Consider the following 23,788-nt stretch of genomic DNA (forward strand, 5'->3'; position numbering starts at 1 on the left):
AAGGCCTTTCGGTACCAAACTGCTCATTTCATGTAGAGGAATGAATTACCCTTTGGACAAAAGGTGTCTGATCTTCTCCCAACCTCACCACCATCTTCGGGACGCCAAGACTGGCCTTGGGACAGAAGTCCAGGCCTAGGGCTCTTGGAACTAGAAGCACAAACTCAAGCTCCTGGGATGAAAATCATGGTGCAGGTAACAGTCTCTCCTGCCCTCCACATTCCCAAGAGGCATGTGAATACACAGGAGCAGCAGCAGCAAAATATACCCTTTCCCAAAGTTAAAGCACTAACCCCAACCCCCAGGAGGCGTACCCGGTTTCAGCAATGATTTCTGGGGCCACATAAGTCGGGGTGCCACAGACTGTGTATAAAGGGCCTTCTACCACAGTGGCCAGCCCGAAGTCTCCCAGTTTCAAAGACTTGGTCCCATCAGGATATTCACACACCTGGAACAGAAACCAGCCAATAATCAGAAGTCTTTTTTTTTTTTTTTTCTCAGTGATTGCAAGGGGGGGCCTTTGGAATTAGGCAGAAAGGACACAGATACATTTACTAACAAATCAAAAGAAATCTCTCCTTGTGATATTAACAGCATGGTTTATCTTTGTTGCTTCTTAAAGCTCTAATTTTTCTTTTTAGAGATTTTGCATGATTGTGTGAAATAGGAAAAAGACAGTATTTCTACCTTTGCAAAAAGTTCCTTACCTAGGAGTATAATGAACATGTCTGCATGCTGAGGGGTGTAGGTGGCGGCTTACCTGGTTGGCTCGAGAGCCCTCTAGAACTTCTGTTGTGTGTTTCCTGAGCACTGGGGGGGAGGGGGGATGTGAGAGCCTCAGAAATGTTTAGGAAGTGTCCACTGAAGCGCTAGGTGGTCTCCAACTTGCATGTTTAGTTTAGAAAATAAAATGAGAACTTGTTCTCTAGACAATGATGAATATAAATATTACATAGGGGAGAACCCTGGAAATTTAGAAAGAAAATGACTTTGGGGATCAGACAGCCTGAGCTTGCATAACCAACCACTCCACCCATTTTCTGCTGATGTGACCTTTGAAAGTCTCTCACTCGCCCTGGGCAGGATTCTTCATCTGTGAAATGGAAGGACAGGGGTCCTTGGCTCACGGGGTTGGTGTGAGGATGAAATGAGATGAAGTACAGATCAGGACTTAATGAATGTTCCTTCCTTTCCTAGAAGGACTGGCTGATTAGATCAGGTAAATCATCATCTTGGAAAAGGTTTAACAATGCTGATGAACATGCAACAACTTTTCTAGAAAGCACTGCAACCATACGTAAATTTCTTAATATCCTTCATAACCTCTGATCCTGTAAATCTACTTCTAAGAACCTGCTCTGAGGCAACAGAGATGGACCGAAAGGTTATACACAAGAATGCCAATATCAGAATTCATCTGTTTTTAAAAACTGGAAGCAACATAAATGGCCAACAGGGTAATGACTTAATAAATCATGGTAACTCCAATAAAGATGTTGAAAAAAAAAACCCAGACAAAAAAATAACTAAAAAAACATAAATCATGGTAAATCCCTACAATGAAATATTATACAGTCACTAATAAGCACATTTCAAATAAATATTAATCATGGGAAATATTTACTATATTACATAAATTTTTTTTAAATATTCAAAATTATATATATGCTGTAACACCCCAAAATGTTAAGTTTGTCTCTAGGTGGTAGCATTACAGGTTACTTTAATTTTCTTCTTTATACTTTTCAGTAGTTTCCAAAATGTTTACAATGAACATGTGCTGGTTCCATAATTCAGAAAAAATTAATTTTATATATAAGCAAACTTTCCTTATGGGATAAAAGTCCGGAAGTTACATTTCAAATGGATTGTTTTAGAAGCAAATGAGTGTGTGTGAGAACATAACTGAGATTTGACTGCGGGATCTTTAACAAGCTGTCCATTTGCCTCTTGGACGTCCATTCTGAAAACACTCAATTTCAGAGGATAACTACAAAAACTAACCTGTACTCACGTCATACCTTTCCTCTACTTTTACATTTTAAACATATTTTGTTTGTGTTTCCTTGTATTCTACCATGAACTGAATCAGATTTTCATCTAAACCACTACTTACGAAAGGAAGTGAAAAATTTAGCAAATTATGTTTTTTCAAGATAAGCATGTTTACAACATCATCCATTAGTCTGCTACTTAATGAGGGGGATGATTTATAAACTCCTCAATAAAAAGACATCAAGAACCTCCGGGCTTCCTCATGCCAGTGACCCCACCACCTTAATAGGCATTTTTTTAAGGATGACACTGAAATCCCTTCCTAGCCTGTGATGTTCTCAGCAGTTTAAGAGGAGTATTTTTCACCTTAGTATTTTAATAACTGCTTCCATGTTGAGGTACTAAATACCCATGCGCAGCATGCCTCTTTATGACTTACAAGTTTCACAGGACTAATGATGAGGACTTGGAGCCCCTCACAGATAGTTTTCATTCTGAGTCAGCCCACAACTCAGCAGAAACATATTCAAAGCTACTAATGAGGCTTCCCTGGTGGCGCAGTGGTTGAGAGTCCGCCTGCCGATGCAGGGGACACGGGTTCGTGCCCCGGTCTGGGAAGATCCCACATGCCGCGGAGCGGCTGGGCCCGTGAGCCATGGCCACTGAGCCTGCGCATCCGGAGCCTGTGCTCGCAACAGGAGAGGCCACAGCAGTGAGAGGCCCGCGTACCACCAAAAAAAAAAAAAAAAAAAAAAAAAAAAAAGCTACTAATGATTCAGCCTAAAGCAACAGAAACCAGGTTCTTAGTCATGCTTAGTCTTAGGACGACTTTCCATCCGTTATGTTTAATATAAACATTAACAAGAACAATCTGAATTACAGTTAGAATTTATGATGCATTTACTGAAACCCAGACTTTAGAAATTCCCTGAGTAATTGCAGTGATAAGAACATTATAGCCAACATTATAATTCTAAATGTCTCTATCATGAGAGTAAAAAAAAAAAAGTTTTGTTAATGTCATTTTGTTTTTACAACTTTAAAATACACTCATTAGGTACATTTTTTAAAAACAGTGTTTATTTTAGACATTCAATTTAGGGATGCCTAGGGGTATTTAAGTGTTGTCAGATACTCCGAAGTCCCAGAAGTCCCGTTTTTCACATCCCCTATAAGGAATTCAGAGTCAGATGCAGGAGTATAAATAGAAAGGGACTGAACAGTCTATAATCGTTGAATTATGTTTGGGCAAGTGGTACTCCTTGGCTAAACATCAAAAGGGAAGTGTCATAAGGGCCAGACAAGCCTGGAATAATAATATTTTATCTGATTCATCTCTCCCCAATGCTAGACACAAAGGCAAATATGTGGAAGAGAATGTAAGTAAATTTCAAATCTTAGCTGGAGATTCTCTTCAAAGCAGGAAAAAAAAAAATATATATATATATACATCTATAAATCTACACATACACACACACACATTTATGACATTGCTGGGACTTCCCTGGTGGTGCAGTGGTTAAGAATCCTCCTGCCAACGGAGGGGGCACGGGTTCAATCCCTGGTCCAGGAAGATCCCACATGCTGCAGAGCAACTAAGCCCATGCACCACAACTAATGAGCCTGTGCTCTAGAGCCCACGAGCACAACTACTGAGGCCGTGTGCCATAACTACTGAAGCCCGCGTGCCTAGAGCCCGTGCTCCGCAGCAAAAGAAGCCACCGCAATGAGAAGCCTGCGCACCGCAACAAAGAGTAGCCCCGCTCGCCGCAACTAGAGAAAGCCCACGTGCAGCAACGAAAACCCAATGCAGCCAAAATTTTTTTTTTAATTTATGACATTGTTTTAAGAAACTGACACAGACACACACACGTGGCTTTAAGAGACTGGTTTTAAGAAAGAGGTGGCTAAACGCACAGGGACTCCAAAGGCCTTCTGTTCTGGCAGAGAGTTCAGTTCTCCCCAGTAACGCGCATCCTCGCAGGACTTGGGAGGTTCCAATATTTTCCTAAATGCTGTCTCACTGCACTACTATAGTCACCCTGCTGGACAATTAGGAAGAGAACTTTTGTTCCAATTTACAGATGAGGAAACTGAGGCTCAGAAAGCTCAAGTTACAAGCAGGCAGCCAAGGGGGGGCTCCAAACAAGACCACTGCCGTCCACCGCACCCTCCTGCGTCTAAAAGCCTGCACGGCCTGCAGACTCTCGGTGAGATCTGAACAGCCACCACTGTGAGAACTCCAGCCCTGCGGTGCTCAAAGGGCCCACCACAAGCTGAGAGATGCTGTCAAAAGTTGCTCTCAGAATGCAAAACTGAAATATGTGAGAAATGCAGATCCCACATACAAAGTGAATGCCACAAGCTCTCTAAATAAAATGTCAGCATCATGATTTAGCAGGACTTCAAATATGAGAAACCAACCCTCTTCTCTCCCCTGCCCCCAGAACTCCTGGAAACGTGGAATTTATCACTGGTCTCTCATAGTTAACTCTGACAGGGCACCGCCAGGCTGTAACTCACGGCATTAATGGCCACCCCTGTGCTCCCTGACACGGTGACCCATACATCTCTGCTGGCAGGGGTTTAAATTATGACACTGCTGCCAGAGGAGGGGATGCAAATCAGATGTCTGAATGCTCTGGTGTTCAAAGACCCAATTCTCTTTTAGCGTAGCAAGAGGTTGGCAGTCCCTCTGCGTATTTCCTTTCAGTGCCTCGATGGTACTTTTTCACGCCAACCTGCTGACTCTATCTAGGATCAGCCGAGGGGTCCAGTTAGGTTTCCAAAGGCAGGCACATATTCTACTTGGATATGCGCAGCTAAGGGTCTCCAAAGCCTGACCCCACGGCCCTTTCACGTCACACATTAGCCTCATCCCGACATCAGTTTTATCATCTCCCTTCTCTGCCCTTTGGGCAGCACAGCGGGGTTAGAGCAGGTCTCGGAGTGGGGCGGACATTCATCCAGGTGGGGCAGGTGGGGCACTCGATTCCAATCTCCTGCCTACATTCTGAGACTCATCCTAACGGGGACTGATGTCTCCAACTGCTATCTTCCCTTGATGCGTAACAGCAGAAGAGGATGAGGGGCGGTTTTCTGAGATTCTGCATACAGTAAGGAACTGTGAGTGGAAAAGAGGGGAAATGGGGTGAGAACGGAATCAGTGAGCTGGGCAACAGGCACCCTCGGGTTTACGGGGAAGCTCACTCACCCCTCCGCCACCCTCCTCGCCAGCTGGGCCCCCGCAGTCAGAGCCAGGCGGCGTGGGCACTGTGGTAACCACTAGTCCTCGGGCCCCGTGGCCCCGTGCTCTCAGAGAACGTCAATCACAGCGGCCACTGCGGTGACGTGGGCCGTGGAGAGCAGGGGCGTCCTCGTGAACACCTCGGCACTGTGTCTGGCTCCGCAGGGGGAAGCCTTGTCCCCTCTGACCCCGGCCAAGCTCCGTCAGTGGGGGAGGGGCGGGGCCAGCCCAGACCGCAGCCTCAAGGTGCAGAAGCAGCCCGTCGAGAGGAGGGAACCCCACGCCCTCACGTCCACCCAGGGGCCTGGCTTACCGCTGCCTCCATTCCTCCTTAGAGTTCACATAACACATCTTGTTTTATAGAGCAGGGGTGTTTACTTTCCTAATAGGAACAAACAGAAATGAAACATATTCCCTCAAGGCAGGAGACAGTAAGAAAAAAAACCTCACATACTTTTTAAGTGGACACTGGGAAGTTATCAAATGGTATTAACCAAAAGGCGAAATGGATACCCTGGATTAGCAGAAAGCCCCAGGATGGCCCCAAAGCCTAGTCCATTCAGTTGTTATTTGCGTGCTGGGCGTATGAGGCAGGCTGTGGAGACTTGTGTTTGAGGGCCAGCTGCTGGCGACCTCATGACCATGGTGGTCAGTCACCAGCCGTCTACCCACGTCCACTGTGTGCTTCCTCGGCCCTGGGGATATAAAGTAACCGAAACACAGACCTTGCCCCGTTAGTGCTTACGACCTAGAGAAGACAACAGACAAGTAAACGATAAAATCACTGCACCACGGCAAGTGCAGCAAAAACCAGAGGTGGCCATGACTGACTATGCCCAGGGAGCCTGGGGTGATATCAAGAAGACAGGCCTCGGGCTTCCCTGGTGGCGCAGTGGTTGAGAGTCTGCCTGCCAATGCAGGGGATGCGGGTTCGTGCCCCGGTCTGGGAGGATCCCACATGCCACGGAGCGGCTGGGCCTGTGAGCCATGGCCGCTGAGCCTGCGCGTCCGGAGCCTGTGCTCCTCAACGGGAGAGGCCACAACAGTGAAAGGCCCGCGCACCGCAAAAAAAAAAAAAAACAAAACAAAAAGGAGACAGGCCTTGCTCAGTATCTTACAAGATGAACGTGTTTGCCACGTTGCTGGGGGAGAGGATGCTGCAAACAGAGACCAGTGTGGACACCAACGATGAGGTGTAATGCTGCTGAGGAAGTCAAGTCTTCACCAACTCCTGGACCCGGGGAAACCTGTGCTTGGATGCACACGATATGGGAGACTCAGATAGGCTCACCTGCCAAGCAGTAACGATGACGATGGTGACGCTCAGCCCTGAAAGGTGGAAACAGAGAAGCCAAGAGTCCTGTGTGCGTTTGGGAGACGTGTGTGTGCAGAACTCCCAAATCGCCTTCTCTAAAATTTCTCTACAATGTAGACACGAGGACTGTCCCCATTAGCAATGTTTGGTTTGAAGGCCACCATGAGGTGAGTTAAATATGGCTTGAAGGTGAGTGCCATGCTGGCCAGATGGGTAGGGAAGAGAGTAACAGAAGAGGCTGGAAAGGTAAACTGGAACCAGATTATGAAGTTGAGTGCATATCAGAATAAGACTTTCAACAGGACAAATGAGACTTTTAAACAAGAAAAGTTAGCATATCTGGGTCTCAATTTCCATATCTGTAGAGCTGAAATGAATGGACTAGATCATTTCCAAAGTTCCATCCTGCACAGAAATGAACGCTTGTGTTCTACTGCTGTCTCCTACAAGCCTCTAATTCTGTTTCTGTCTCCAATTTATTCTTCCGAATTTTTTGCCTCATAAAATAATTTTCCTGCTCACCTTTCTTCAGTTAGCACCATCCATCAAATTGTAAATGAAAATATGTTTTCTAATGTCTGGTAAACAGTAAATGCAGAAGTGCAGATCAATTCGAGAAATCCATTAACATTTTATGGTCATTGACTTGAGTCAGGCTGATTTTCTAGATTTAAATTCTCTCAGCCCCGTATCTGCAGGGTTGGTATAGACTTTAAAATGTCATTGGGGCTTCCCTGGTGGTGCAGTGGTTGAGAGTCTGCCTGCTGATGCAGGGGACACGGGTTCGTGTCCCGGTCCGGGAAGATCCCACATGCTGCGGAGCGGCTGGGCCCGTGAGTCATGGCCGCTGAGCCTGCAGGTCCGGAGCCTGTGCTCCACAACGGGAGAGGCCACAACAGTGAGAGGCCCGCGTACCGCAAAAAAAAATTAAAATAAATAAAATAAAATGTCATAGTCTGCATATGATTGTTTGCATGCAATTACTGTCACTTTAAAGGGAGAGAGACCTGAGTTGGAACAGAAAAGGCAGAGATGACGTACCAAGAGGTTCTCTGGCTTGATGTCTCTGTGTACAATGCTGAGGGCATGGAGGTACCTGAGGGCGTTGGCCAGGTTGTACACCATGGCACTGCCATCTCTCTCAGTGTACTTGGTTGAAGAAGTAATTGCATCAAAGAGATCTCCACCCTAAAGGACACATAAAAGAACATATCAAAACATCGACAGTGGGGACTTCCCTGGTGGCACAGTGGTTTAGACTCTGCACTCTCAATGCAGAAGGCCAAGGTTCGATCCCTGGTCCGGGAACTAGATCCCACATGCATGCCGCAACTAAGAGTTTGCATGCCACAACTAAGGCACCTGCGTGTCGCAACTAAGGAGCCCATCTGCCATAACTAAGACCCAATGCAACCAAATAAATAAATAAATAAATATTAAAAAAAACAAAACAAAACATCAACAGTGGCAGTTCTATGAAGGTATCAAAGAAAGCTCATCAGCCTGGAGTAGATGAAAAAAATGACACAAGTGCCACTAAAATTGATGATTATAAATAATGCAAGTTTCAAGGTAGCAAAACACTTTTCCAATTAGGTCCTTCAAGAATATTGTAAGTCTTGGGATTTGTCATCAATGAATTCTCTTGAAATCTCTCCATCCTCTTACTTTGACCAATTCCATCACCAGAAAAAGCTCAGTAGCTGTTTCCATCTCCTCAACCAGCATGATGATATTTGGATGTTTCACTCTGCGCAGTATCGACACTTCGTTCTCAATCAGATGCTCCTGTCAAAAAGGGTTTAGAGAGGTAGATCAGAAATTACAGAACCCTCTGCTCTATCCCTGTGTTCTGGAGGACAACACAGGCTGTAGATCTGACACTGAAGGAACAGAGACAAACCACACCCTGGCCCAGCTGGTGTCCCTAGGGACAGGACAAGTCAGCGTGACACCTCACTGTAACTAACAGAAAGACATCCTTCAATACATCCCTCGAGAACTTCCCTGGTGGCGCAGTAGTTAGGAATCCGCCTGCCAATGCAGGGGACACAGGTTTGAGCCCTGGCCCGGGAAGATCCCACATGCCTCAGAGCAACTAAGCCTGTGCGCCACAACTCCTGAGCCCACGTGCCACAACTACTGAGCCTGCGTGCCACAACTACTGAAGCTCACGCGCCTAGGGCCCGTGCTGTGCAACAAGAGAAGCCACCATAATGAGAAGCCCGCACACCGCAAAGAAGAGTAGCTCCCACTCACCGCAACTAGAGAAAGTCCACACGCAGCAACAAAGACCCAACACAGCCAAAAATAAAATAAATAAATAAATTTATTAAAAAAAATACATCCCTCAAAAGGCTCAGCATGCTATCTGGCACATAAAACACACTCCTTCCTGTCTCTTCTTTATTTCTAACACCTTAAGAGGTTGTGATGCTATGAAAACTTGTGTACGCCACACTGTGCTTTGCAGTTCAGCTGGAATCACTTTTCCCTTTCAGTATACACTCAGAAATAAAGACTAGGCATGTAAGGAAATTTGGCATGCTTATGGGATACAACTTCTAGCATTACAAACATTTTTAGTTTTTAAACTATTACCAATATGAATTTGAATTTCATGTTGAAATTCATATAAAAAAGAAACTTTCTTCTTCTATGATTGGGTATGAAATCATTCACCAGATGGATGTTCCTTATCATCTTGTATTTCAGAAATCAGGAAACATATAGTACCATGGGGACCATCACTTCTCTGAAAATACCACCTGATTATCAGTCCTGGTGAGTAATGCAGTTGAGATCAGCACTGTAGCAAAACATTTACTCACGGCATTATTATTTTCAATACACCAACCCATGAATCATGAGCAACAATTGGTCTATGTTATTATGAGACATTAAAATCTCTCAACAATGTCATATTTGTTAATCCTCATTAACTGTAATAATAAATTGTTTAGAATTTAGGAAATGCTCTGTAAAAATTGCTAATTGCCCTATTACACACTCTAGGTTTTCAAATATAGCAAAATTTACCTTATAAGGGCTATCATTTGCTACCTAAATATTCAATACACATATATGCATATATTCATATTATATGTTCGCGCGCGTGTGTGTGTGTGTGTGTGTGTGTGTGCACTTCCCTCTTACCGCCCCTTTTGCCTCCTTTGCTCTCATGAATTTCAACTAAATTTAGTGTTCTGCTGCAGTAGTAAGATAATTATCTCTAGTTCAGGATACCATTTATGGTTCCTCTCATCTTCATGCATCCACGTATACGTGTATTTTTACTCACAGCCATCTCAAATGCTTTTCGACAACAGGTGGAAGTATGAATTATAACAGATGAATAACTAACGTTCAGAGAAAATCTGTTGCTGGCTGCTGCTCATGGTGGGCGGTGTTTCTCTAGCATTGAATGCACTGTGTTTGTCCAGGTAGTCACTCAGTAAATGTTGGAAAATGACAGTGCAAATGCTGAACCAACAATGGGGGAAAGAAAAGAACCAACATGATCTAGGAATCTAGTCACTAACTGTCAGTCGCTGTGCAAGGTACTTGTGTAATGTCTTAACGCTTATCCTTAGAACAGTCCTTGGAGGCAGGGTGCACACCTAGGGTCCTGACATCCCAGTCCACATTTTTTGTACTGTACAATATCACCTTTCAAAGGGGGAGGCTTCAGTCAAAGTTGTAATTTTGCAAAATGACAGCTGCAAAGCTGACACTATTCAATTCCTTGAAAAGATAGGAACTAGAGGTAGTCTCACACCAACTTGGGAGTCAAGGCAGAACCACACCAGGCTTTGTACAGAAGAGAATCTATGCCCATTAATGAGCAGGGCTGGGAAGACTTAGACTGGCTTTGGAGTCAGCAGACAGGGAAGAACAGTGGTTCTCAGAACCTAGCCAACCACAGCTGGGAGGCCACAGGGCCCCCTGCGTGGTTCCAGTCTCACAGGGCAGCAGCAGTAGGCAGCAACAGAGCCCTGGTCCCTCCCAAGGGAAGCAGCTGTGCAGCCAACTCCTCGTGGCCACAGAGACAAAGGAAAGATGCAGCAAACCCTCCACATTTGTACACCTGCTTAGAAGCCTGTGGCTCATCTGTGCCAACCATGTCCTTAATCACAGTAACAAGCAGAGGCAGATGTACCTTTGTGAACATGTAAAGGCAACCAAATGAGTTTATTTCACTCTGTGTGAAGCCGAGACGACATGGTAGTAAAATGGGTGTTTGATTTTTAAGCTAAGTGGAACTATCACGTCAGTTCTCCTCCCTCCTCCCCATTTCCCCCAGGTTGGGAGAGTCTATAAATTTACCTCTCTTCAGGGGCTCGGTCTGTGATGCTAATTTAGAGTGACATACGTAAAATAATCCCCATCACCAGTACCCCAAGAATTCTCTCAAATTGGAGCTAAAATAAGGAGTCTACCGCATACGGAGACCACACCTCCCCCAAGTTATCTTTTTCATTAAAAGGCACAACAGAGAGTCTTCTGAGAGGCATTGTGGAACTTCTCCCAGGGCCTCTGGGCAGTGTCACATTTCAAACATTAAGTGAATACTGCAACATTTTCTCCACCATTATTTATTATCTCAGCTTACTGTATGCTACTCAACAATGGCTAGTATTCTATGCACATAGTGAAGGTTTTTGCTGGGATGTGGGAGTTATTAGCCTTTGTTTCCCAACCTCTGACGATGCATGTAAATACGTCTTTGAAGGAACAATCCTCTTTTTAACGTAAACCATCTTCAGAAGCAAAACAAAACAATGCACAAAAATCTTTCCAAACGTTATCTTCCTATTTCTTATGCAACCCGTATGTAATCTTTGTTTCTAATATATAAAAATGCTCTCTAGGTTACATTTTCCAGGGAAATATTTCTAAATACAATGTGAACATCACTTTTGTCTTGAACTGCACTGAACTTGCATTATTCAGTCATCTACCATTATTTATGTTAAGTGATTCATGATTCTAACTCCAAATAATTTACACATGAATCATTTCATGGCGGTGTTCCACGGTTTTGTATGTGAGAGTAAATGACAAAGAAAACTGCTCACTTGGCAAAGGATACCGCCCTATCCTTGGCCAGGGTGGTTTTTAACTGACAAAAGAGAGAGAGAGAGAGAGAGAGAGAGAGAGAGAGAGAGAGAGAGAGAGAGAGAGCCAGAGAGAAACAGATTCACGGAATAAACAGCTCTCTCAAACCAAACGAATCATCTTGTCTCCAGTCCTTCCCTCCTGTGTCCTTTGTCTCACTGAATGAACCTGGCTGCCCAGAGCAGACAGGAATTCCACCCGGACCCTCCTTCCTGCATCCTCCTGCACAGCCAATCAATCACCGATCCCTGCCAGGTCAGCCTTCTCCATAGCCTCGGGATATATCCATTCCCATTTTATCCCTTTTGCCAATCTCTTATCTAGACCTCCAGGCACTTGCACAGGCGGTTTTGTCTGGAGCTCTCTTTCCCCGCTTCTTGGTGAACTCCTATTTACCCCTCAGCACCACATGAGACCTCACCTCCTCCAGGTGGCCTCCCCTGCTCAACTGTGACTGGATTAGGAGCCCCTCGAATTTGTTCTCAGTGCCCCTGCGCTCTGCTCCAACCACAGCCCTCACCCTGCTGTCCCAGAGCTTTCTGTTTACCTCGCCCTCCAGCAACTAGCACAGTCCGTTCTGAAGTGCTCAAGAAAGTGGAAGACATAAACACATCATGCCTGCTCTCGGTCAACAGTGGCTTTACAGCTGGCATATATATTGTGGGGTGAGTACTGCTGAGGATCATGCAGTGAGAGAGATGAGATGCTCAGATCGCTACCTGTAATTTCTGCGGTAGATGAGTGTGGTTGGTTGAATAACGGCCACACAAAGTTACCAAGCCTTAATGCCTGGAACTTGTTAATATTACTGTATTTGAAAAAATGTCTTTGGAGATGTGATTAAAGATACTGCAACGAAGAGATAACAGTGGATTATCTGGGTGCCATCACAAGTGTCTTTAAGAGACAGAGGCAGAGGGAGATTTCACAGACCGAAAAGGAAAAACACACACACAGAAGACAGGGAGGTGAAGACGGAGGCAGGGTTTGGAGTGATGTGGCCACAAGCCAAGGAATACTGTCAGCCACCAGAAGCTACTTAGAATCAAGGTACAGATTCTCCCCTAAAGCTTCCAGAGGGAGTGTGCATTTCAGACTTAGCCGCCAGAACTGTGAGAAAATAAATTTCCGTTGTAAGCCACTAAGTTTGTGGTAATTTATTCCAACAGCCTCAGGAAACTACTACAATATACATTTGGATTTATGTCCTGCCTGGACCCATATCATGTAGATAATGAATGCAGAACTCCGGGAAGAGAAGGAAGGACCACTTCTAAGCACCACAACAGAAAGCTCAGGGCTTCATACACTATGGGAATTCAATAAATATTTAGAATGAATATTATTTAGAATACCAAACTTGGAAGAATTCTTAAATTTACAAACACCATAGCCTTCTCAAAAGCCTCCTTAAATTTGGCCCCAAGGTAGATCTTGCAAAAATCTCCTACGTGGCATGTAAATCAATAAAGTTACAACACTCCTTCACAACATACACAAAAATAAACTCAAAATGGCTTAAAGACTTAAATATAAGACAGGACACCATAAAACTCCCAGAAGAGAACACAGGCAAAACATTCTCTGACATTAATAATAGCAATGTTTTCTTAGGTCAGTCTCCCAAGGCAATAGAAATAAAAGCAAAAATAAACAAATGGGACCTGATTAAACTTATAAGCTTTTGCACAGCAAAGGAAACCATAAACTAAACAAAAAGACAACCTACAGACTGGGAGAAAATATCTGCAAAAATGATGCGACCAATGAGGATTTAATTTCCAAAATATATAAACAGCTCATACAACTCAATAACAAAATAACAAACAACCCAATCAAAACATGGGCAGAAGACCTAAACAGACATTTCTCCAAAGAAGACATACAGATGGCCAATAGGTACATGAAGGGATGCTCAACATCGCTAATTATCAGAGAAACGCAAATCAAAACTACATTCAGGTATCACTTCACATCAGTCAGAATGGCCATCATTAAAAAGTCTACAAATAATAAATGCTGGAGAGGGTGTCAAGAAAAGGGAACCCTCATACACTGTTGGTGGGAATTTAAATTGGTGCAGCTACTACGGAGAACAGTATGGAGGTTCCTTAAAAAACTAAAAATAGAGTTACCGTATGATCCAGCAATCCTACTCCTGGGCATATATCCAGAGAAAACTCTAATTTGAAAAGATAATGCAGCCCAGTGTTCATAGCAGCACTATATACTATAGCCAAGACATGGAAGCAACCTAATCGTCCATCAAAAAATGAATGGATAAAGAAAATGTGGTACATATATACAAGGGAATATTACTCAGCCATAAAAAGAATGAAATAATGCCATTTGCAGCAACATGGATGGACCTAGAGATTATCATACTAAGTGAAGTAAGTCAGACAGAAAAAGACAAATACCATATGATATCACTTATATGTGGAATCTAAAATATGACACAAATGAACGTATCTACAAAACAGAAACAGACTCGCAGATATAGAAAACAAACTTATGGTTACCAAAGGGGAAAGGGGGTGGTAGAGGGATAAATTAGGAGTTTGGGATTAACAGATACAAGCTACTAAATATAAAATACTGGGTTGGCCAGAAAGTTTGTTTGGTTTAAAGTAAAAATAAAAGACACATTTTTCATTTTCACGAAGAACTTTACTGAACAACAGATTCAGTAACCGAATGAACTTTTTGGCCAAACCAGTAGATAAACAACCAGGTCCTACTATATAGCACAGGGAACTACTGTATATTCAATATCTTGTAATAACCTATAATGAAAAAGAATATGAAAAAAAAATACGTATGTATAATTGAGTCTCTTTGCTGTAAACCAGAAACTAACACAACATTATAAATCAATTTAAGAAAATCTCCTACTGAGGGACTTTCCTGGTGGTCCAGTGGCCCACACTCCCAGGGCAGGGGGCCCAGGTTCGAACCCTGGTCAGGGAACTAGATCCTGCATGCATGCCGCAACTAAGAGTTTGTATGCTGCAACTAAGAGTCCGCATGCTGCAATGAAGATCCCGTGTGCTGCAATGAAGACTCAGCACAGCAAAAATAAATAAATAATAAATAAATAAATATTTTTTTAAAAGAAAAAGAAAACTTCCTACTTGGAAGAACCCAACATGCTTTCCATCTTCTGGGCCTCTACTCAGGCTGCGCTGGCCGCCTCAAAAGCTTTTCTGTCATTACTGCCTACTCAAGCCGTACCTACTGCTCAAATCCAGCTCGAATGCTTCTTGCTCTAAGGCATCTCCACTGAGCACCTACTTCTCTCTCAGGTGCTACCCTGAACTCCCATAACACTTTTATGGAACTGGTATTGTTAAATTACCTTATTCCTAGCACAGTATCTTGCACAAACATCAAATGTTAGGTAAACAAGTGAATTAATCTTGTACATTACAGAAAAGCAAACAGAAAACCAGAGGTTAAGAATTTTTCCCAGGTTCTTATTATAGGAACAAATGCATACGTTGAACTTGGAGAGGGGATCATGGTAGATTGGCCAGTGTAGACTGGCTGTGCAACCAACTAGCCCAAAGGTCCAATCACTGCTCTGCTTCTGTGTGACTTTTGGGAAGCTATTTAATTTGAATTTCTGTTTCTTTATCTGTAAAATCAGTACATCTGTGTTGCAAGTCATTAAAGATAATGTGCAAAATGTCTATATGTCCAAGCCTGGATAGATAATACATTTTGATAAATGGATAGACAATACATTTTGGATAGATAATACATTTTGATAAATGGCTGATATTATTTTCATCATTATTACTTTTCTGTATACAACCCACAAGGCAGAGGTAATGAACGATGCCCCCGAAGAGTGGCTGAATACCTCCCCTTAGATTTTGTTTTTAAAAAGCAAATTCTGGGCTTCCCTGGTGGCACAGTGGTTGAGAATCTGCCTGCCAATGCAGGGGACACGCGTTCGAACCCTGGCCTGGGAAGATCCCACATGCCGCGGAGCAACTGGGCCCGTGAGCCACAACTACTGAGCCTGCGCATCTGGAGCCTGTGCTCTGCAACGAGAGGCCGCAACAGTGAGAGGCCCGCGCACTGCGATGAAGAGTGGCCCCTGCTGCCAAAAAAAAGCAAATTCTCTATATCAATTTTTTTCCTAAATATAAGCTTTAGTGGAAAAATCTACCTATTTAGAACAAAACAAGTATGGGATTAACAGATACAAACTACTTTACATAAAATAGATAAGTAACAAGGATTTACTGTATAGCACAGGGAATTATATTCAATATCCTATAATAACCTATAATGAAATATAATCTGAAAAAATTACTGAACCACTTTGCTGTACAACTGAAACTAACACAATATTGTAAGTCAACTATTCTTCAGTTTTTTTTTAAAGTTTTAACATTATAATTTTATATAGTCCATGTGGAAATAATTGTTCAAATAAGCAAAATATAAGGATGGAAATAAGTATATGATCATGAATTATAAAAATAAAATGACATTCAATAACAAAGAAAAATAAGATCCAAATGTTTGAAGTGACCTATTCATTTGCCTCAATACTTAGTGTATCAGACTGAATTTTTTTGCATAAAGATTTTTTTTTCAACTACTGAGACAGCTGCTTAAATTTTAATCACGTAAACAATATCCTTACCAGAGCAATTATTTTTAAACTTTTTTGAAAAAATACTTTAATACAGTTGTTTAGAACTTGGCTCCCCAAATTATGACACATTCTGCTTAAATCACACAATATCAGATACAAAGAGCAACACCTACTTACATATGGAGACAGGCTTTGCAGCTGAAAATGTAATAAAATTATTAGCACAATAACTGAAAACACACAGAATTAGTTAAAGAAAATTACATTTAGAAAAACCTTATTCAAAGAAAAGGGGGGCATTTTGCACAGACTCTGCTTCATTAGCTGTCACAATGTAGTAAAAAAAAAAAAAAAGTGTATGACAAATTTGTCTATTGGATTTTCCATTCTGGGTCTCTGAGAAGACTCTTCTAACACTGTATCATAATATTTTAAATTTCCTGTTAAAAATACACAATTTTGTAAATGTCTGATGAAGAATAGTTTTAGGAGGTCCATAAATATAAAACCACTACTATCACATCAAATCCTCCTAGCTATAACTTAATAATATTGACAGTTAACACGTGTTAAATTCTTGTTATATACTGGTACTTTTCTACATGTTTTCTATGCCTTAATTCAATTAATTCACAATAACCTATGCCTTCGATATTATTAACAACTGCATTTTATAGGAAGAAACAGAGGCACACAGGGGTTAACTAATTTTTCCAAGGTCATACAGCAAAAAGAGGCAGAGCCAGAATTAAACTTTACACAATCTGGCTCTAGAGTAATACTGTTCAATAGAAATGTGATCCACACAGGTAAATTTAAGTTTTCTAGTAGCCATGTTAAAAAATATAAAAAGTAGGTAAAATGTATAACTCATTTAACCCCATATATCCAAGATATTATCATTTCAACATGTAATCAAATACAAAAGATATTAATGAAGTATCTTACATTCTTCTTTCTGCATTGTCTTCAAAATCTGTTGTGTTTTACACTGAGAGTACATTTCAGTTCAGACTGGCCATACTTCAAGTGCTCAGCACCACAAGCGCGAGGAACTCAGAGTTGGACCATGAGATCTAGAAACTTCTCTCTCTTTTTTTCAATTTATTTATTTATTTATTTATTTATTTTTGGCTGTGTTGGGTCTTCGTTGCTGTGCGTGGGCTTTCTTTAGTTGCGGCGAGCAGGGGCTACTCTTCATTGCGGTGCACGGGCTTCTCATTGCGGTGGCTTCTCTTGTTGCGGAGCATGGGATCTAGGCACACAGGCTTCAGTAGTTGTGGCTCGCGGGCTCTAGAGTGCCGGCTCAGTAGTTGTGGCGCACAGGCTTAGTTGCTCCACAGCATGTGGGATTTTCCCAGACTAGGGCTCGAACCCGTGTCCCCTGCATTGGTAGGTGGATTCTTAACCACTGCGCCACCTTCTAGGGAAGGCCCTAGAGCTTGCTCTCTTAACTGCTATGCTACTTGCCAGAAAGGAATCTAAAAAGGTCTTTGTCTTCACTATTGTAGAATATTTATCCTTCAAATATAGTTGAAATGGCAGTAATCTAGCAGCATTCTATCATTTGATTTTTTTTCCCAGTCCCATCTTCAGAGTAGGACAGAGAAAAAAGTTCATCCATTTGGGGAGACAATCCATGGTGTTTCTGCACATCCCACATCATCTTTAGTTACAAACTATCTTTCCAAGTATGTCTGTATAGCAAACACCCTTGGAACACAGAGACAGGGTCTCCCCCAGGGGTGGACGGCGATTTGTTTCCTGACCATGATAATAAAAATAATGCTCTCCTCTGGGGCAGAGGCTGGGTAGGATGCTAGTGGCCGCCTCATAAGATTGGGGGGGTTCCTAAGCTTGGGGGTCCTCCACTGTGACACAAACCCACTGTGTGGACAGCATCCAGCTGGGCCCCTCTGCATCACTTCTGTGGGCTTTGGGAACCAGTGCAAGCATGGAGCTCATGCTAGCTGCTGTGGCACCAGTAGTAGTTTTTGTCTCTGACCCAGGAATCTTGTGTCTTCTGCCACATCTACAAAGCTGGAAGGCTAATTTCTTAGTTTGAAAAGTCTCAGAACCCTCACAGTTCTTGAGGCACCTTTTGTGTGTTGCTGGGTTTTGATATAGACATCTCCCAGAGAGAAGAACTTGTATTTTTCAATGGTTAGGACAGAGATCAAATCAATTTACTGTTTTAGGATTAAGGTTTCTGAAAAATGGCAGGGGAAAAAAAGCTTGATAAGGTTTCCCCTGCTACTATCAGCAGACTATTCCTATTATGATCTTGTCAAATCACCACTTAAATTCCTTCACCGCAGTAAACATCTCTAAGTTTTTTCAGTTTCTTTTACAAAACAGTTATGTATACTGTACCTTTCCACAACATTTGGCTTTGTCTATAATCTTTAGGGCAAACTCCTTTCCTGTGGACCTATGGAATAATCAGAGGAAGGCCATTTAAAGACATAAATCAAAGACACCATCCATCCTGATTTCCTCTACAGCACAGACCCAGGGAAAAAAGAGTGGCTTCCTTCTCTATACACCAGAGAGGATGCTAAGTGGGGTCAGGGAGAAAAATACCCACAAAAGATTTTTTTAAAACCCACAAAGCCACACTGTCAATCTCCTTTTATAAGTATTAATCATTACAATATTAAGTAACTCACATATTTAAAGTATTTAAATTCTGTTGTATCAGACTTGGACAAGAAGCTGTTCTTCCATACTTAAATCTCAAAAATAGTTCTCTTAGGAGACAGAATAAAATTAAGAAAAATGAATCAAAGTAACAGAAAATTTTCCTTTATCAATGTCTTTACATGAGTCCATTAGTCACTAATTAGCCCATAATTCAAAACTGAAAAGTCCCTAGACTTTCAGTTTCTATTTCTCAGCCAAAACTCCACTTAGGATCCGGTGCCACCTTATCCACACCTTTAAGCGTCCATATCTGGTACTAGAGATGTCATTCATTTGACACAAGAGTCCTGATGTTGTTATTTAACTTTTAATCACCTTTAGTATAATTTAATCTGAACATGTCAAAAATACATCTTTTAGAATAGGAAAGCAGTTCAAGAAAGACCACTGTGGTATTCTTGGAATAGGTTAGTTCTCTCAAGCACAAGCTGCTTTTGCCAGGGGGTCACGGTACACACTGATGAGACCGACCTTGGAAGAATAACTTTTATTTAAACTGCTTCTCCATAATGGAAACCAAACACTGCCTCAGATTTCTAATGAGTCTTCAGATGTCATATTTTAGATGCTTGTTGCTTGAGCAGCAATCTGTGTACCAGAGCTAAGCAGAGGGGCTTAGAAGACAGGGAGCTACGTTGTGTACCATATAAGGAGCAGTAAAGCTTCACTGGAGATGTAGCAGAACAGGAAAACTGTAGTCACCAGAACTTTCTGGAAAACTCCCCCTCACCCATCTCCCACCACCACAACAAAAATTACCACTTAGAACAGCTAGAATAACAGGCTATAAACACAAAGACTCTAATCTGAGTCTTTTCCAGTTTTAATATTGTTTACAAAAGGCCTGGAATGTAACAGAATGGATTTGTTACCATATGAGAAAATAGGACCTTAAACAAAATAAGGCTGGACAAGCAAAAATATAATTTTAATATGAGCAAAAGTTGGCTGATTCTGATATTGAATAAAGTCAGAGCTCATGTATCCTGAACTACTGATAATATGCAATTAATTATTAGCTGAGAGGGTTAATGACTTAATATAAGTACAGCACTGAGAACAGAGCCTGGCACAGATAAGCGCTATAGGAGATTTTTTTTTTTTTTAAATGAATCATACTCTTTCCCATTTTTCTCTGGCTCATGGATGAGACCTGATATATCTCCCAAAGTACAAAGCAGTTTTATATTCTACATGTATACATACATTTTCCCCTGTCAAGTTGCCTGTGGGCATGCAAAACACTAGCCCTAAGAGTAGACTCTTTAAGAAGGCCTTTCGTTCATTCAGATAAGAATAAACTCCAAAGGAGAAACGTATGTGTCGGTGAACAAACCATTATCCTCACTACCTGCTCACCTGTCCATGCACTCTTTGACTACTGCAAAGTTGCCATCACCAATAACCTTCCCGATTTTGTACTTCTCAAGAAGAGGTGACGATTCAGAGCACCTGTTTCCATTCACACCTGCAAAAAAGGATAAACACAAAGTCTAGTGAACACATCACATTTCACCTCGATTCCTACAGACGGGTGAAATAATAAATCACAATGGAGTTATTTCTAAATCTGTGGTAAAACTAAAGAAAATCCTCTGAGCGTATTCTCTGAATAGAACACCTGAGCCACCCATTTCCTTTTGGCCTTGTTGGTTGGAATCAGAAACCAACAAAATCAATAAACCTGACAAACCCCTGAAATATCAGCTGAAAATAAGTGATTACCTTTGGGTGAAAGGGAAGTCTAACCAAAACTCTGTAAACTTTTTGTCAACTCTGGAGAAAGGGGGAGGGGATGATGATGGGGACTTAATCTTAGAAATTTTCTCTTCAAGATTTTCTACTCAAGAAAATTCTGGCCACTTAGGATACCTTGTTAAGGCTAATTTCTGGCTCAAAGTGTCCTCAAAAAGGAGAGGGGGGAGGGGCAGGAGAAGGAAGTGGTTAAGATCGACCACTTTTCACAATGTATCCCCAGTGCCCTGTACATAGCTGACATCAAACAAAGAAACCCACTTAAAGATATCTAAGAACAAGGAAAGTCTACATTTAGGAACTGTGAGCCGATTGCCACTAAGGAAAAATAAAGGAAACCCAAGACTAAAATCTGAAATTGGGTAGCTTAATTAACGAGATTCTATACATATTGATGTGACCCCTGCCCAATAAGGCTAAACAGGCTAACTGGCGTCATGATCCCATTGCTGTTTAGGGAGACAATTTAGCACAAGTGGGTTTGGGGGGCGACCAAGCTCACATGGATGGCTTCCCTTACAAAAGTAATCATAGGGCTTCCCTGGTGGCACAGTGGTTGAGAATCTGCCTGCCAATGCAGGGGACACGGGTTCAAGCCCTGGTCTGGGAAGATCCCACATGCCGCGGAGCAACTAGACCCGTGAGCCACAACTACTGAGCCTGCGCGTCTGGAGCCTGTGCTCTGCAACAAGAGAGGCCGCGATAGTGAGAGGCCCACACACCGCGATGAAGAGTGGTCCCCGCTCGCCGCAACTAGAGAAAGCCCTCGCACAGAAACGAAGACCCAACACAGTCAAAAATAATAAATAAATAATATTTTTTTAAAAAAAAGTAATCATAGGCTGAGAACTACCTTCAGGACTCATGCAACGATCAAGTTCAGGCCCGCCATTTACATTGGAAGAAGATCGGCCATGTGCAGAAATCTGCTGAAAGAGGAGAGTGCCCATTACTTATCAGGATAAGTTTCCGAATCTTTAGCTAGCTCATCCTTAAGAGAACAGAAAATGCTTATATAATAGAATGCAAAAAAAGTAAAATAAAATGGTACAGAAACAGAGGAAGCATCCCCTTGCTTCTCATCTCACCTTTCTCCCTATATACAATCCCATTAGTACAGTTCTTCCTTAGATACAGTATTTTCAATTCATATTAGTATCAGGAAAATTGGTGTATGTTACTCTTCTTTGATACTGTGTTACTTCTGATCTCAACGATGTAAAATAAGGAGACTTTCACGGCATCACCCATGAACAAGGTAGTTACTAGCGGCACAAGAAGGCTTAGAACTATAGATAATTACAAGAACATCAGCACAGAGTCCCCAGATCCCACATTCCCCACCCTTCCCCACACCCTGGCTGACCACCAGAGTCCCTGCTAGGGTCGAGCTCTTCTCAGAAGTCCAGCCCCATGTCCGGGAGTGCATCACCTTCCACACCCTCCTGTAGTTTCAGGACCCAGAGAACAGCCCTGGCTCAATCAACTCCTTTGCCACCCTAAGACAGCAGGAATTCCTCTGAAGCATCATAAGAAGTTTTTTTTACTAGGAACCAGAGGGGAATAAGAGATAAAGCTTTTAGGTAGGTTCCAACTTCACAAAAAGCTGAAGTTCCCAGTCTAACACAGAAATATCTCTAGTTCTTAGGTAAACTGAAAAACTCATATCATGACTATTATTCATATATGTATTACTATTTTGTTTTATTATTTCTTTTATTATTCTGTAGGCTTATGGAATTTTTTCTTAATTTCCAAGGGTTATTACACTTTCAAACTCAATCTTTTCTCTTTCATCTTTAATGTTCTTTCTTCTCTTTCAAAAAAAAAAAAAAGTATTCCTTTCAGGAGTTTAAACATCAAAAGACTTACCAAATACTGAGAAGCATCTTTGGCATGTCTTGTGCTGGTATGTTTACTTGCTTGCCTCTATGCCCAAACTATCCTGGCAGCTTCTGCCCCCGAGCAGCTGTGCCTTCTTCATCCCTGCATCCTCCATGTGCAGCACAGGGCCTGGTGCACACACTACTTAATTCACACTTGCTAAATGAAAGCACAGATAGCATAGGTCTAGGGCAGGGACCTACCCTTCCCACAGTGCCCACAAGCCGGAGACACTGAGTCCACCCTCTTCCTCTGGGTGAAGTGGAGAAGCCCACAGATGCTGAGTTTGGTTCAATCCAGGAAACCCCAATACTTACAACGTTCCTTCCAACAGGATCACCCAGAAGTTCTTTGGGGATAAAATACGAGCCTCAAGAATGAGAGGCACGTAAAAATTAGGCTGTTTTCTCAGGTCCCACGTAACCACACCTGTGTGGACAGTAAAACCAGGAGCGGCGTGTCCTGCTAGGAAACCCAGGGCCACGGAAAAGCAGTGGTGACAGCCACCAAATGAGCCCCCTCCTCAGGGGCAAACACACCTCTCAGAAGTGTCTGTGTCCTACACGCTGACAGGGGAGTAGTCGTGCAGGAACGTGGGTGTGCGTGTGGGTCGCTTTCTGGCCACCCTTAACCTGATGAAAACGCTGCAGCCGGATGAACGCCTGGCTCCTCAATCACTGTTTCCTCACAATACAGGTAATTTGGTGGACAAAGTTTTTCAAAATGGAGTTTTGTTTGTTTTATTCTTTTTTTTTTTTTTTTCCTGCTGAAATTGAAGGCGACTCCAAATCCAGCAGGAGTCTATGCTAGGATGTTTAAAAGCTAGACTTTTAAAATCAAGCCCCAGACAGGGAACATAAAAGGAAGCTGAAAAGAAAACCACAGCATTCTTTGCTCCATTCATGGCCACAGCAACTACCCCAGTCCTGGTTGTCCTCGGCTTCTCTCGGCACCTCTACCAGAGGCCTCCTCAGTTCCATCAGTCTCTCCCACTCCACAATTATAGCCAGAGAAGCTTTTCCGAAGAATAGTTCTGACATCGCCCCTAGGATCCCAGAAACTCATTGGGTCTTCGTTACCAACAGACTAACCCACACGTCTTCAGCATGGCACTCAGGTCATGATTTATCCCCTTACCTACCTGTCCAACTTGTTTCCC

At 42.5% G+C, this 23,788-nt stretch overlaps 1 protein-coding gene across 10 annotated transcripts in view; it reads right to left on the reverse strand.

Moving 5' to 3' along the window:
- Window positions 1-23,788, reverse strand: part of DCLK2 (doublecortin like kinase 2) — a 275,022-nt gene that overhangs the window by 15,330 nt on the left and 235,904 nt on the right. For 6 of the 10 annotated variants that reach the window (XR_013828169.1, XM_079920293.1, XM_079920291.1 and 3 more), the window contains 6 exons: window positions 21,599-21,674; window positions 20,350-20,458; window positions 18,661-18,718; window positions 8,226-8,345; window positions 7,599-7,745; window positions 315-448 (listed from right to left, as the gene is read on the reverse strand). Coding sequence is in view for 9 of the 10 variants with exons in the window: in XM_079920293.1 (XP_079776419.1) it covers window positions 315-448; window positions 7,599-7,745; window positions 8,226-8,345; window positions 18,661-18,718; window positions 20,350-20,458; window positions 21,599-21,674 (644 nt within the window). In the remaining variant the exon portion in view is untranslated. The remainder of the gene's footprint in view (window positions 1-314; window positions 449-7,598; window positions 7,746-8,225; window positions 8,346-18,660; window positions 18,719-20,349; window positions 20,459-21,598; window positions 21,675-23,788) is intronic. The other 4 variants (XM_079920286.1, XM_079920292.1, XM_079920289.1 and 1 more) reach the window with 1 other exon arrangement.

The sequence above is a fragment of the Stenella coeruleoalba genome (genome assembly GCF_951394435.1).
Source record: "Stenella coeruleoalba genome assembly, chromosome: 4".
Lineage (NCBI taxonomy): Eukaryota > Metazoa > Chordata > Mammalia > Artiodactyla > Delphinidae > Stenella > Stenella coeruleoalba.